General features: G+C 31.2%; 1 protein-coding gene across 1 annotated transcript; it reads left to right on the top strand.

The window, feature by feature from the left end:
• Positions 1-7396: 7396 nt before the first annotated feature.
• On the top strand, positions 7397-8514 carry LOC139900226 (lipid phosphate phosphatase epsilon 2, chloroplastic-like). The gene is made up of 5 exons (XM_071883018.1): positions 7397-7616; positions 7722-7947; positions 8059-8132; positions 8208-8324; positions 8437-8514. The coding sequence occupies exons 1-5, from the start codon at positions 7464-7466 to the stop codon at positions 8512-8514; spliced, it is 648 nt and encodes a 215-aa protein (XP_071739119.1). The 5' UTR covers positions 7397-7463.
• The last annotated feature ends 8218 nt before the right edge of the window (positions 8515-16732 follow it).

The following is a 16732-nucleotide window of genomic DNA, read 5'->3' as shown; positions in this document are numbered from 1 at the left end:
AGGGGAAAGTTTATGCCGTTATATAACCCACACATATGTAAAGTTTAAGTACTCGTGTCTAGTACGTAAAACATAAAAGGCGCATGTATTCTCAGTCTCAAAAATAGTATAAGTAAAAAGGGGAGCTATAACTCACAATGATAAATGCGGTAAAGTCGATATGCAAAGTATGCAAGTAGTAAGTCGGTCCGAAAGGTCGTCAACCTAAGTCAAAGGTCACTAGGTCATTATGTTGTCACAAAAGGTTTAAAGTGCATAAATTAAGTTTAAGTGTCATCATCAACATCATCATTATCATCATCATTCATCAACACTAAGGTAAGTTCAACAAGAATAGAGATCGAAACAAAAGGATGACTTCGGACAGCTATTACGACCTCTATACAAATAAAAAAGATGCGTAGTCAGTGGCTATGGCTCCGTATGTGAGTCCTCTAACCGCTGACCAATTTTCAGAACCTAACTCGTATTCGTTTGACCGTGGAGACGGTTTAAGTATGAGTATGTCAGAAATTTCAGCACAACGTTACAAATGCGTAGTGACTTTCAGAAGGCTATAAATCCTAAACCATATATCGGATTAAGTCGAGGCCAAAATAAAAAGTCATCTAATCGAAACAAAATATCTGAAAATCAATTTTCCAGAAGTCCAGGAGTCTGATCATACCCCTAAAAACAGCAAGCAAGTGCTCCGGTGAGGTTCTTGGTGCTTGATGCTCATCACGGTTCTCATCCTTGATGCTTGTAAGCTTCAAGTGTACAACTCTTTGATGTTTTAGCATCACTTTGACCAAGGTTCCACCATCAACACACAACTAAGAGTAAAATCTATCATTTTACAAGTTTTGAACATCAAGATTGCCTCTTTATTGTATAAATCCAATAAAGCTTCAACATTTGTCCTTTTTACACAAGTTTATGCATCTCCATCATATGTGATGATGAAGACTTGATCTTTATCATCACAACAAACACAAAAAGGTTCCAAGTAAGTGAGATCTACAATAATAACTTAGATCTCAAGTATTAAGAAAACCCTAAGCTAGAAAGCTTGGATCTTTACAAGATTAATGAGACCATAAGCTAGAAAGCTAAGATCTTTAACAAAATAATGAAAGTAATGAGACCATAAGCTAAAAAAGCTAAGATCTTTAACATAATAATGAAACCCTAAGCTAGAAAGCTTGGATCTTTAGTGTTCTTGAAGATCTTGAAGCATAAAGCTTGGATCTTTAAGATACATGAAGATCATAAACACAAGTTTTGATCTTTATAACAAAACAAATAAATTACAAGCTAGATCTAACAAGTAAATGAAGATTCCAAGCTAGAAAGCTTGAATCTTTCATGTTCTTGAAAGATTCAAACCTAAGTTTGAATCTACAAGATATAACAAGATCAAAAGCTAAAAGCTAGATCCATAAAATGATGATGATGATGTCGACTTCATGGAGAAGAAAAAAAGAAGAAGAAAATTTAAAACTTACACTTTTTAGAGTGAGAAAGACTAGAGAGAGAATTAGAGAGTAAGTATGTGTAAATTGCAAATGAGATCAAGTGTACAATGGGTGAAATAAGGCTTGTATTTATAGGTGGTGAGGTGAGGGTGGGGTGGTGGTGGCCGTGATTTTAGAGGGGGGACAAGAGGGACAAACTTTTGCTTTTTGGTTAATGGTTGTCTAAAGTTGGTGCTTATGTTAGGATCCCATGCAACATCAAGGATAATGCTTAACAAAAATGCTAGTATGTTCCCTCTAATAAATGGACATTTGTCTTTCATTAATATGGGTCACTAACTTATAATAATTGGGCTAATTAAATAGTCCACTAGCTAGTGTAGGGTGGGCTAAAGTCCAACAAGGTAGAAAGTCCAACAAGACCAACTAGTGTGCTCTAGTAAATTACTAAGCGTAATTAAGCATCCAAAAACCCAAGTAATTGTTATTATAAAATAACAATTAGTATTTCGTAGTCGTAATATTCCGGTTACGACAAAAGTTAAACGTGTACACAGTACGCAGTTCGTTCTAAACGTCAAGTGACACTAACGGTCATAAAGGCTTCCGGGGTTCAAGTTAAGTAACCTACGTACTTAAAGGCACGTTTTAATATATAAACGAAAGTAATCAACATGTAGGAAGTTCCCAGAGTATAATATAGCTCAGTACACACAAATACGCAGTTTCGCAGAAAGCATAAAACACAAAAGCAAGTCGAAAAAGTCGGGTCGTTACAATATATGATATGTTGATATATCCCCTTCTAACCTGATGTCGTATCATGTAATGGATGAAACACCTCAATAAGTAAAAGGAAATACTAAAGCTTAATATGAGTCATAAGCTACATCCACTCATAGTCTTATGTCATTCAATCTAAGGTATGCCCTCTTAAAGTCACTTTTGTACATTTGTCTGGGGTAACTTTTGCTATCATCAGCTTCTTTTGTACATTTGTCTGAGTTAAATTTACATGGGATAAATTTTTCTATCATCAGCTTTTTATTAGTTTGTTACTTATATAAGGAATTTAACTAATGAAGATATTAGGGATTCAGTTGTTAAGTGTTCAGTAACAAGTAACAGGAAAAAGATATTGAGATATCAACAATTACGAATTTGCAGGTCACTTTAATTTTAGTTAATAAAAGTCAATTGATTCAATGTAATAAAATGTCAATTGACATTTATTCATATTTACAATAAATTTCAATTGATTCAATGTAATGAGACCAAGATTTGTAACGTGAAAAGAAATTTGACCTTTTTAATAGGTCAAACTAATAAAGGCTGGTGAATCAAGATTTGTTATATAGAAATGCACTTACGAGGTTCGTGATTTAGAAAGCAAAATGATGGAGAGTGGTGTCATCAACCTAATGGTAAACCAATATACTTATTGGTGGCTTTTGTTATTTTCACTTATAGTTATACTGTAATGATGGATAGCAGTATTGGTCAAGCTCAAGCATCTAGACAGAGTGTTGCTATTGGAGCTTTAATCATTACTAATGGACGGCCATGCTAGGGAGGTGGTGACCTTAGTGCGTGTGTTGTTTTTTAATGTTGTGTTACTCTTATTCTAATGCTTTAGTACCTAAAACGCTAGCATCAGATTTCGAAAAATATAAGATATGACTGATAGAAGAAATGCAATCAGATTCTGCATTTGTTAGCTAAGATGCCAAAATTATGCTTTGTCATATCTGCATATGAGGTGAGTAAGTGTTATGGTTTTTTTTTTTTTTTTTTTTGTTAAAATAAAATCAACTTGATGACTCAATATCTTTTCCGGAGAGCAGGCAAAGACAAAAATATTGAAAATTTGTGAAGCATTTGGTGCAGTGGTTATAGGTGCATTTGTAAGTTGATTTGGCAATTATAAGGTCAAGTAAGTACTTTTACCTTTGAGTATTGTAGTGGTTATAGGTGACCACTCAACCCATGATTGCTATAACATGGTAATTTTATAGAAATTGTTACCTGAATGTTAACAATTATTAACAAATAGTTGTATATAGATACCTTTTGCATACTGAATTTTTAATAATAAAGTTAAAGGTCTATATATGTTTGTATAAAAACTTCATTTGTTATGTAAGTTAAGTTTATTAATTTTCGTGGAATTCATTATGCAGAGACTTCACTATAAACTTGCATCAAAAATGAACCATGGAGTGAGGCCGACCTCTCCTCTACAAACTGTCCATAGTGATAATGAGAAAATGAGTAAGACATGGTTCCATTATGACATTATTGTGCTCTCTAGATCCAAGGTAAAACTGAAACTATTACTCTGTTTTAATCCCATTTAGGTTAAATAAGTTGTAAAATTAAAGGTTCAAAATCAGTTGTTTGGGTTGTAGGCTTTGACATCATTTTAGTTACTTCAGGAGCTGTTGAAGCTGACCCCCAAAGGCTTAAATACAGAAAAATGATCAACATCAGGTCTTTATGATCTGTCTTTTTCTTCTTTTCTTTACAGAATGACCATAAATATAATTGCAAACAATTGAAATTTTGTATGTATAGCTTTGCTGACCTCCAAAAACCACAAGTTTGGAATGGTGGTGATTGCAAGAAGGATAGTCATTTCAATAATATAAATTTTGTTTTCAGGAAACTGTTGTGGAATTATGATTTCAATGTAATATTATTTTCCTAATAATCATATTCATTTTAATGGAACAATTTTGGAGTTCATATGTGTAAAAATACTTTGTAGGTGAGTATGTTTAGCCCTTTCACCATTCAATTCTACGAGTTTCTTTTATTTAATATATCTCAGATGTGGGATATAAATATGGATTTATATTGATCAACAACTTTTCATGTTCATTAATTATTTGAAACTTAAGGTAATAATTTGTCAAAAGTTCATAGTCCTCTGATAACGAAAACTATACTTCCAAAGTAGAGTGGTTTGCAAATTTATGTTTCCTAATTCTTCAATTCCCACCAGATGTATGATATTTTTGAGAACGATTCAAAGACCATGAATCGAGTTTTTTGACAATATATATGGACAACGGTTTGCAATGGCCTCAAACAGATCTGACTTATAGTTACTATATATTATAGGTGGTGCCATCAATATTAGATGTTGCAATTAGTAATGGATGCCCATTTGTCACTATTTTTTCAGAGTTATGCAATAGTCAATTCAGTGTATATTGTCACTATAGTGTCAAATGGGTCAATTGTTCACCAAAGTGTGTGTAAGCCTGATTACTACCGAAGTTCCTACTATTTTTAAACACGTTTTCAATTGAAATCAAAGTAACAGGTAGTTACTATTTATTGACAAATCTATGTCAGATTTGTCAAACTGAAGAGATGTTGTTGATGGTTGGTGTTTACTTAAGATAATTGAAAATATTGTATCTTAAACAAATATAATGTGTGGGGTAAAAAGTTAGAACGGTGTGTTAATTACTTTGCTGCATGTATTGATTCTGAGTCACTGGCAATGCACGGTAAAACAATTGGTTTGTCTACATTAAATGTTTGAGAAAAACAAAACTAATTCATCATATTTAAATAGGTATGTGTTGGTTTATTCCTACCGAAACCGATTTTCAGTCATGGTCAATTATATGTAGCTCTATCTATAATCACATCTGAAAAGGGCTTAAAGGTGCTAATTTTGAACAAAGACAACGAATTATCAAATACAACAAAAAAAGTTGTATTCAAAGAAGTTTTGTAACACCTATGGAGGATAATTGGCATCAACAAATTTTTGTCTTTCATCTATATTTACATTTTCATATTTCGCAATTTTGCACATATATGAAGGACAACAAATAAACATGTTGGATTTATTGTCTTTAATCTTTGTGTTTGGTGTAAAACAATCTTCCAGTTATGAAACTTTTGGTGATGTACTTACATATAAATTTACTACTGTTAGTGATTTCTAACTCAATTTATTATAACGTCAATTAAAATTACTTGTACGTCTCCCGTTTGTTTGATTAAGAGTCGTCTTGCAGTTTGCTTATTTACAAAAAAGTTTCAAATGTAATAAAAGACGTTTAATTGCGTACTTAATGTATAACACATACAATATGTATCAACATTATACGTTTACTATCTAAATTATATTCTTATCATCACTGATGAAATTTATTTCGGAGTATTGTTTATGAAGATGAAAAAATTAGTTTCCATTTGCACCATATTTTCACCGATGAATTTATAAACTTTTACGAGGTTATTATCGAGCGTTCAATTCCATTTACATGATTCTGATGAGGGTTAACAGGCTCTTGGGCTTATGATTCCTAATGGTACAATATTGATGTTGTCAACATTGTATATGTATCAGGTACTTTACACAATGACATAATTATGTTAGGGAAACTATTTTTTATAGGTGTCGTGCAACTCACGGGCTTTTAAAAACTATGTATGAATTATAATTTATCAAAGTTATACAAATGTGTGAAGTTTACAAAAACATATTTTACTAATTCTACCATAATAGTACTTTTGACACTATTAATATAATATCGTTATTTCATATATAAGTTTAACAACCAATAATGTTTACGGATGAGTCCCCGTGCAACGCACGGGCTCATAAATCTAGTAATATTTATATGACACAATAAACGAATTTTTAAAACAAATGAAGAAGATTTTACCGATGTTTGTAACTTGGGTTGAATTTGTTGTGCTAAATTCTATTATTTACATGATATTATTAATATTAATATTAATTTAATATTAATATTAATATTAATACTAAAGTGAAAATAATCTTTAAACTTAATTAGGTTCTAAATCTATAAAAATCGTGACGATGATTATATATAAAGTTTAGTGAGGGCATTATATAGTAGACTAGCACAGGGCATCGTGTAACTTAGGACCAGCCCTGCGTCCCTTTCTATTCCAACCTCATTGTTTATCTCTTTCACTTCTTATCTCAAGCATTTCTTCATCCTCCTTAAACTACCTTACTACCATTATATTTATATTATATTTTAAAGATACACTTTCAAACAAATGAGTCATGAACTCTTAGGTGTGTACTACTGATTTAATTTCTCAAAAAGTTGTAAACACAACCCCTCTCAAAACTTATTAACTCCGCTACTACTATTTGTTGAGGGATTGTAGTTTGAACTAGGTCAAATTATGATATTTTTTGAAACTACCATATATATTATTTTGTGTCTCTTTAGATCAATGTATGGTGCAATGAGTTTAGTTTTGTTAGTGAATACGAAATTGTTAGCTTTATGTATTTTTACAGATGAGGTTCTTATAGAATATTTTATTAGCATTCAAGGAATATTATCTTATGATAGCTAGTATCAAGAATATATTGTGTTAGAATTAGATCGATTAGAATATATACATAAAATCCATTTCACCTCACGTCGTGATAAAGATATATTTTAATAATTAAACTAAAAATGATTAGTAGGACGATTATACAATTAAGTTATATCCGCTCTGTACCATCTTGAAATGTGCATGGAAAAGAACACAACTTCTGTCCTGAATACTAGTTTACACCATCAAGTCAAGAAGCAATTAAAACGTTAATATCTTAGTTATGCCCAGAATCATATCTTGTTTCTTATTGATATTGATATAATTATAATTTAACAATGATTATCAATTTATCATTTATCCATATATACTAACACTTTATTATTATAAAAAAATGAACAGATGTACTATTGGTAGAAGGATTCATTGATACAATCAATAATGGCTGATTACTAGCAATCAAATATATAATATTTAAAATTTAATATAAAACCAGAAAATATTTTGATTTTATTTTTTTTATTGGGTGGTTTAGAAAAGCAGAAGGTGATCTTATAAATTCACAACAATTGCAACTCCTATCCCTTCCCATACTCCACACCTCACAATCACTGAAATAACCTTCTAAAAAGCTTAATTTCACATTCGAATTTACACACCTTCGTACTGCATAACACGATGATAATGACATCGTTCGAGACTCGAGTTGCAGAAGGTAACGAATGTGGAGAAGCTGCGGTTTACGCTTTTGAACATGAAGCTTTTTTGGAGAGTGGTGAGGATTGCTATCATCAAACAGCTAATGACATTCACCTTGTTATTAACAATTTGGTAGGTGATCTTGTTTTCAATATGGCAATATATATATTTTTTTATAGCTTCAGAAGATTGTTTTGTATAAATTCATTATCGGTTGCTTCTTACTTTTGAGTGCAGAGTATCTGGTTTATAGCTGCAACTTATGGTGGAGTTATTCTTTTAAGGCAAGATGATTTAGCATTGTGGGCTGTTATAGGTGCTGTTTTGAACGTTTTATTATCGTTCGTATTGAAGCGAATATTAAACCAGGAACGACCCTATTCTGATGTGTGTTCTGGTCCTGGAATGCCGTCTACACATGCCCAATCGATCTCGTTTGCAGCCGTGTTCATCATTCTTTCAAGTAACCATCTTTACCTCTATTCTTTTCTGTTCAGAAGCTATTAAAATTTGTCACGAACATGTAAAATTTGATACTTCTAATACTAATTAAGCTGTTTATGCTTATTGACAGTTACTGGATGGCTAGAAGTGAACGGGATTTCGGTTATTCTTAGTGGACTAGTTATAGCAGTTGGCGTATATTTGGTACGTATAAGCGCCGAATAATCACTTTATCTACATCATCATCACAAAATATCTAACAATCTTAATTTCATGCAGTCATGGCTACGGGTACTACTACGCTATCACACTACATGCCAAGTGGTTGCGGGCACAGTGGTGGGGTCCATTTTTTCCTTATTATGGTTCTGCACATGCGATGAAACGCTTCTAAAGGCATATAACTTATGTTTGTGGGATTAGATGTACCTTGTTGGCATTAATATTTTCTATTCTTTGTTGATAAAGATCTGAACAATGATATCTGTAAATACATAAACGAAAACAGAGTGCACTTGTTAGAAAGGCAGCTTTTAATCATTGTATGGTAGCAAATTATGTCCAGATTTGGATCCAATACAGATAAATTATGCAACAAATTTTACATACAAAATTAATAGCATATGATTTGTTCAAAGGGTTTCATTTTTATTTGTATTTATGTATAAAAGAAATACAAATTCAGTTATAAGGTAATCATAACATTAAGACCTATAAACTTCCAGCTCAATAAAGAGTAGAAATCTTACCAGATGTCGCGTCAATATCTGAATACCCAAAATGTTACTCAAGTAGTCAAGTTCATCTACGTCGTAGGGTATCAAATTTTTTTTATCTTAATACGATCTTCTTCTTTTAGGGGCAATAACCCCAATACCAATATACATCTTCCCATTGAGGATGTGCACGATCTCCTGCTGCAAATGTGATGTGTTATAACTACATGTTATATAATTTTATAATAACTAGAAAATACGTCACTAAAACATAACTACATGCAAGTTTATCCGATTGTGTAGTAGTACAAAACTGGTAAATTTAGGTATCGTTCCAAGAACAATATGAATGAAAATCAATAATGTAAACTAAAATGTGAGTAATTAATTAAAACTAATAAATAAGCAAAGCAGTAAACACGTAGGGTTTTTCCCTTTAATGACTGGAATGTAAACGGAATGTATTTTTATACTAAAATTAAATTAAACAATGAAATAGTAAAGTAAAGCAAGCACTCAAGTTAACACGGATATGTTTACCTAGACTTTATTCACTTCTATGTTAAATTTTAAGATTAAGTTATGGTTATAAATTATTACAAGTGAAGTAATCTAGCTAGGTCCACCCGTACGGTCGCAATATAGTTACCTAGACTAGCTATAAATCAACAAACTTAAATGACTTCAACTTATGGTGTCGTACGATCGCAGTCACCACTAATAGCGCTAATTGGTCGTCGCAATAATTCATTTCTACCTGATTTCTCGATTGAACTTAATTCGTCTCCCTGGTCAGGATGGACAAACAATTCTATGTCACCATCACTAAACTTAATTGTCAAGTCATCAATTCAATACAATGAAGCAAAAACAATCAATTAAGTCAAACCTATGCTATGAGTTCAAAAGTCATTCTTTTATTCAAGCATTAAATTAGGTAATATAAATTTAATCAATACAAAACTAATCCAAACATACACATGTATTTAATCTAAGTAAACAAACAAAAACTAGCCAACCATCACGTTTTCAACAAAATCAAAATATTTTAAAGGTAAAATCTTTTTTTTTTTTTTGGGTAAAAGGGGGTTACCCGGCGAATATATTAAAAACCAAAAAGGTTATACAAGAAGCGCAGAGTTATAGGACAAACCCTATAACCTCACAAACAACCAAGCTTTAACAAACTATAAAGCTAAACATGAGCAATGAGCTCCAAGAAACAAAAAACAAAACAACTCATGACACTTTCCAATCAGACTTGAGCCTAAGCGCACTAGCTGAAGACTTCCATTTGAAACTCATCAGTTTTAAACGAACTGTAGCATAAATCACCTCATAAACCTGGGCCGGGGATCGATTACCCTTCTTGAAGATCCTTCTGTTCCGCTCTTGCCAAATAAAATAAACAGACGCCGCAAATAGCAACTTGATTATAACGAGTCTAGCAATATTCTGTTTTGCAAAAGGAGACAGTAACAAAGCAAAATCCTTCCAAGCATGTGAACTAATTGGAAAATCAATATGCTGCAACACTAAAGTCCACACTTGTGATGCAAAAGGACAGGAAAAAAATAGATGATCATGTGTGTCACGAACCAAATTGCATAACGGACACACAATGATGGTCCCATGATGAATTTCCCAAGCTTTTAATCTATCTTGAGTCTTCAATCTTTCCCCCATAAGTAACCAAAGGACAAACGCATGTCTCGGAATACAATGAGAGAACCAAACAACCGAATACCATGGAACATGAGCAGCACGCGGCCGAAGGTATTCCCATACTTGCGAGATGGAAAATTCACATTTAGACCCATTAAGATCTCTCCACATTACCATGTCTGAAGAATTCGACATATCAGGAGGAGCCAAATTCGCCAGAACTATAAATCTATCGACCCAATCAATCGGCCAGGACCAAGATCCATTATGAACAAGGTCGGCAACAGTAAAGTTCAGTTGCATACCTGCTTGGATAATAGCTCGACGTCTAACAATATTTATTAAAGGGCCGACATCAGCCCATTCATCAAACCATGCTGACGTGTTTTCACCATTTCCAATGACATGCACAAAACGACCTCGCAAGACCTCTCGCAAAAGCAAAAGTTTACGCCATCCCCAACTCACATTAGATGGAACCGCAACATCCCAAAAATTGCAATTATTAAGACGATAAGAATGAATCCACCTCACCCAAAGAGACTCTTTATGAGATAAAATCCTCCAAACATGAGACGTTAATAAAGCAATATTCCAGTATTTTAACCTGCGAATTCCCAGACCCCCTTCTTCTTTAGGAATACAAACATCATCCCACTTTACTTTAGCTTTACCTTTCCTCATACTTCCTTGACACCACAAAAAACCTCGCATCAAACCTTCAATTTCTTTAATAATGGCACTTGGAAGAAGGAAAACTGATTGCCAATATATTTGCATAGAAGAAAGAACCGAAGTAATTAGTTGCACCCGTCCTGCAAAAGACAAAAACTTATTTTGCCAACTATTAATTCGATTCTTAACTCGATCTACAAGGACCTTGCAATCATTGTAAAACAACCGCGAAGCAAATAGAGGGAGCCCCAGATATTTGATAGGCAAGGAACCCTCCTCAAAAGGTATAAAAACCAAGATCTGATCCTTTATGTGACTGTTGACATTAGCGAAAAAAGCCGTACTTTTTGGAAGGCTAGGCACGAGACCTGACCAACATTTAAATTCCTCTAGAGCCGAACTAATAACTTGAACTGACATAATATCCGCATGAGAAAAGATAAACAAGTCATCAGCAAAGCAAAGATTAATAATTTTATGCTCTTCACACTTCGGATGATATCTGAATCCTTCAGAATTAGCATTTCGAGAAAAAATAAGAGTAAGAACCTCTATAACAAGAGTGAAGAGATAAGGAGACATCGGGTCTCCCTGTCTAAGGCCACGCTTTCCTTTGAAATAATCGTGAAGATCACCATTCACACTGATCGAAAAAGAGAAAAAGAAACAGTTGTCACACATTTCATAATCCAGCGAACCATCGTCATGTGAAACCCAAAACGAATAAGAATAGTCTCCAAAAATGACCAATCAACAGTATCATAAGCCTTCTGTATATCAACCTTAAAAGCGCATCGAGCAGTACCCAAAGACAAATGATAGTTTTTCATCAATTCTTGCGTTAAAAGAATATTATCTGAAATGCGTCTTCATATTGTGAAATGTGCATCGTACATCAGCGAACCAATATGAATGGTGATCGAAAAAGAAACAGTTGTCACACATTTCACAAATGATAGAATATTATCTATGAAAGATTTTACCTTCATATTCGGTAGGGATTATCGAATATGAAGGTAAAATCTTTCATAGATAAAGAATAGACCTGAATCTTGGATGACCATCATTTGAATCCTTGACCGTAGCTTGTTCCATGATGATTAAATAGTTTTAAACTCCGTGGAAAACTTTCAAAAACACCCCAAAATCGCCTAGGGGGACAACCCCAAACGTCTTGGGTTGCTCTAAACTTGCATACTGCTAAAAATCTAGAGGTTTCATTTATAGTATACTAGACCGACAATTCGTCAAAAACTTTAGATCAAAGCGGCTCTTTCCTGACGCTTTCAAATAAGTTACTGAGTCGCTCAAACAAGTTAATAGCTTGTTGACTCAACCCTTGTTTTGCGTACTCATAATCATGACCGGAGTGACAAATCTAGGATGAAAATTTAAGGGGGACTCAAGTTTTTTTTTTCTTTTTTCAAAACTAATGTGTTAGTGTTATTACCAACGAACATTTGCTTCAATGGTATCATGCCTCGGTATGGAAGAGCCCACGATTAGTTGCCAAGCAACCCGGGTAGGAGTTTCCTTCTAGCGTGTGTGGGTGCAAATAATGAGGGTCGTTGAAATAAATGATCCGCTGATGTAAATTCGTCGTTAAAAAAAAAATGTGTTATTGGGTTCCTTGGTATGCTGATGTACTTGTTTATAGTGTTATTGGGATAGGTGGTTCTTCATTGTTATATATCATAGTTTGTATTTTTAGATTGTTTGTTTGTTGGTTAGTCTCGGTTTAGCTTTGCTGGCTTCTGTTTGTTTGTTTTTTTTTTTAACGGCAATTTTTTGGCATCAGTAGATCATTTATTTAGATAGCTTTGTTTCCTAGGTTTGTTTTGATCCTTTATGTCCTCTAGTTGAGAGGTTTGCATGGCTCGTGTTCTATATTGTACAATTTTGAATGGTTCTTTCATTTCGAATAAAAGTTCCCTAATTATTATATATATATATATATATATATATATATATATATATATATATATATATATATATATATATATATATATATATATATATATATATAGAGAGAGAGAGAGAGGGAGAGAGATTTAATCAAGAGGGAAGCACTTTTTTGGGGGGAAGTAATTTTTTTTCGTTTTTTTAAAAAAACTTTGTTCACGAACATTATAGATTAGATGAAAATATGAACATTTAAAAAAGACACTTTGTGATAAATGTCATTATTTTGGCGGAAAAACGCTCGAAGAAAAAAATAAAAACATTCAATGCATTGAATGTTTTGCTGCTGAGTTTTTTTTAAGGGTTTAGAAATTAGAGTTTAGAAATTAGGGGGTTATAAATTAGGGTTTAGCTATTAGGGTTTAGAAATTAGGGTTTTGGGTTTAGAAATTAGGGTTTATGGTTTAAAAATTAGGGTTTAGATTGAATATTTTAACACGAACGGTTTAGAGTTTAGGGTTTAGGGTTTAGGGTTTTGGGTCCGTAAACCCGAAAACCCAAAACCCTAAACCCAAAACCCTAAACTCTAAATCGGGCTAAATTCGAAAAAAACACTTAACACAAGATGAAACCAAAACGATGCAAATAAACTCAGCAGCAAAACATTCAATGCATTGAATGTTTTAATTTTTTTATTCGAGCGTTTTCCCGCCAAAATAATGACATTCATCACAAAGTGTCTTTTTTAAATGTTCATATTTTCATCTAATCTATAATGTTCGTTAACAAAGTTTTAAAAAAAAAAAAAAATTTGCTTCCCCCTTCCCCCTAAAAAAGTGATTTCCTCTTGATTATGACCCTATATATATATATATATATATATATATATATATATATATATATATATATATATATATATATATATATATATATATATATATATATATATATATATATATATATATATATATATATATATATATATAAGAATCGTGCTTCCTATGCTCTGATACCAGGATTAGGCTCAGGAATTTAGCTCAGAGGTCAGTTTAGAGGTAGAGGTCATATTTAAATCTTTCGTGATTTCTAGCGGAAATCTATTAAGGTGTCTTAATCTATTTGCTGAATATTTTATACTTTTCAAATTGAGTGCTTCTTCTTTGTTAATTTCATAATAATCATTATAGATATTATCCTTGGTTGAACATCTTTTATTTTTGTTTGTTTCTATTTCTAGGATTTGTTCAAATTGTTTAATTTTTTCAATTATTTCTATAAAAGGTTTTTCTTTTATTTCATATTGGATTTTATTTAAGTTTTTCATTTCTCTTAAATTAATTGGTGTTATGTTAATATTTTCTGTGAGATTATATAATTCTGCTAATTTATTCATTTCATGAGTTGTTTGTTTATTATGTTTGGAATCGTATTAGGAATCTTATTATTGTACTATTTGTTTGATTCATAGTTAAATTACTTTTTATATAGTTATAGGTTCATATATGTATATGTTCGATAGTTATAGGATGATAAGCGTAACTTATCATTTATTACTTTAAATGTAGAATAGATGTTAAATTTAAATCGGATATAATTTCAGTAGTTTGACGTACTTTTTGTCTTTTTATGATAATTACAATCGTGTTCATTTTTACTATCATTAATGGTATTAATGACACTTACTAATAATTGTAACTAATCAATCGTGTCATTCTTCGTTTTTCAATTTTATTCATATTTTAACAAGTTTATATGGTTAGGTTAGTAGAAATACTTTTAATTCCATTGAGATATATGTTAATAAACTTTTGATGATGTTTTATGTTTATTGTTATAAATCGGATTCTTCTACTTGTTTCCATATAATCATATATATCTTCATCTATTTGATGTAAATATATTTTTTTCTCTTTCTAAACTTTCATTTAGTCGTTCTATAGTTTTACTTATTCTTGAAATACTTTGCCATTTTTTATCTATTAATTCTTTTCAAAAAGTATTACTTTCTGAACAACTAATTTGTCTTTTTGAACTCATTATTTTAACTTGTAAATTGAGTAAGTTCTGTGGATTGTTTTTGGATATATTTATGATGGTTATCTATTGTTATTTGGTTATATTTAATTTGGTTGGTTATTATTACAATACTAACTTTTGCTAAGATATTTTTAGGGTTTTTTATCGATTCAAATTCTTTTTCTAATCTGGTTATTTCTTCTTGTAGGGTTTTTATTCTAGACCATCTATATTTTAAACATTCTTCTCTAATTTTATTAGATATTGAACAATTCATTTGTATTTTAGAACTCATAGTTTTCATTTATTCCTTTTGCTAAATTTTGTAGAGTAGATACTTGCCTTTTAAGTAGATTTATACTTTCTTCTATATTATTTTCTTCTTTATTGTTTGCTCCTACAACCAATGGTCTTTCTATATGAATTTCTCTAATTGATCTAGAAGAACTTATTCGTCTTAATTGATTATTTCTTTCTAAATGTTTCTTTTTAATCATTCTTTTTTGAGTACTAGTTTGTTCAAATATTTCATCTATTGAAATTCTTTCTCTATCTTTAAATTCTATTGAATGATTTGAGTTACTAAGTGCGTATCCTATTGCATATGAAATACTAAAGGGGTAATCTCCTTGTTCCATTAAATCTTGTCTTTTAAAATTAAAAGCTATTCCTACCGAGTTATCTAAATTTTTTGTATCTAGGGGTATTCCATATTGTAAGGCTACTTCAAATTTTATTGTAGTATATCCTAAATTTCCTTGAATAATTCCTATTATTGATTCTTCTTGATTTTTAATTCTATTATCCGTAATTATTAATTCTATTGGAGAATCTATTCCTCTTAGATAGGTTGATTTTAATACTATTTGTATTCTTCCTATGTGTATATATGAAATTTTTGCTCTTTTTTCACGAGGTATCTCTCTTAGCTTATTATTTATACTATTTCTTTCTATTATTGGTAAATTTAGTGTTCCTTTTGCTTCAGATATTTCTATAGGTGTTTCGGATACCATTTTCCCTAAATATATTATATTTTTTCTCCATAGATTATTAAACAATGTATGTTTTATTCCTTGACCTTCTTTTATATTTATTTTACTATTTTTCTCTATTTCTTTTATTTTTGCCGCTTCTATTAATATTTCTGAACTATATCCTTCTTCTGTTTCTTGTGTATTTATATAAGTAAATATATCTGTATTTTTCTCCATTTATAGAAAAAATGCAATATTAGATTCCATTAATCTTATTCTAGGAATTATATGTCTAGTATTTCCTATTTTAATTAATATTTTTTCCTTAGCTATTTTAAAATGATCAAATTGATCTATAAGGTCTGTTCCAAATAATACTTGAACCGGGTTTTCTTTTTCTAGTATTTTTATTTGTGTTTTCAATACTAAAGTTTTAGAATATTATATTTATAATAGCATATTCTTTTATTACATACGTTGATCCTAAGAAACTTGCTTCCTCTAGTGTTGTTAACTTATATCTTTTTTCATTTTCTAAAAATTTCTCGTTAATGAATGATTGACATGATCCCGTATCTATTAATATTATTGCTATACGATTATTAATTAATCCTATAGCATGATATTGCAAATTATAGTAATCAGTAAGATCAAAGTATTCAGTTTTTATACCTGAATTTGTCTTCTGGAATTGATGTTGCTTTTGATGAGTAATTTCTTTTTTTGGTTATGATTTTGTACCTTTAATTTATTATTTTGAGTATATGAAAAGTGCGAACTGCTATTCAGAACTTTAAAAGTTCAACAATTCTACAAACTTATGCTTAAGAGCAAAAGTCAAATAAAACACACG

This window comes from Rutidosis leptorrhynchoides, chromosome 3, assembly GCF_046630445.1.
Source record: "Rutidosis leptorrhynchoides isolate AG116_Rl617_1_P2 chromosome 3, CSIRO_AGI_Rlap_v1, whole genome shotgun sequence".
In the NCBI taxonomy this organism is placed as follows: domain Eukaryota; kingdom Viridiplantae; phylum Streptophyta; class Magnoliopsida; order Asterales; family Asteraceae; genus Rutidosis; species Rutidosis leptorrhynchoides.
The sequence above is the reverse complement of the archived record's forward strand: the minus strand, read 5'-3'. Positions and strand labels throughout refer to the sequence as shown.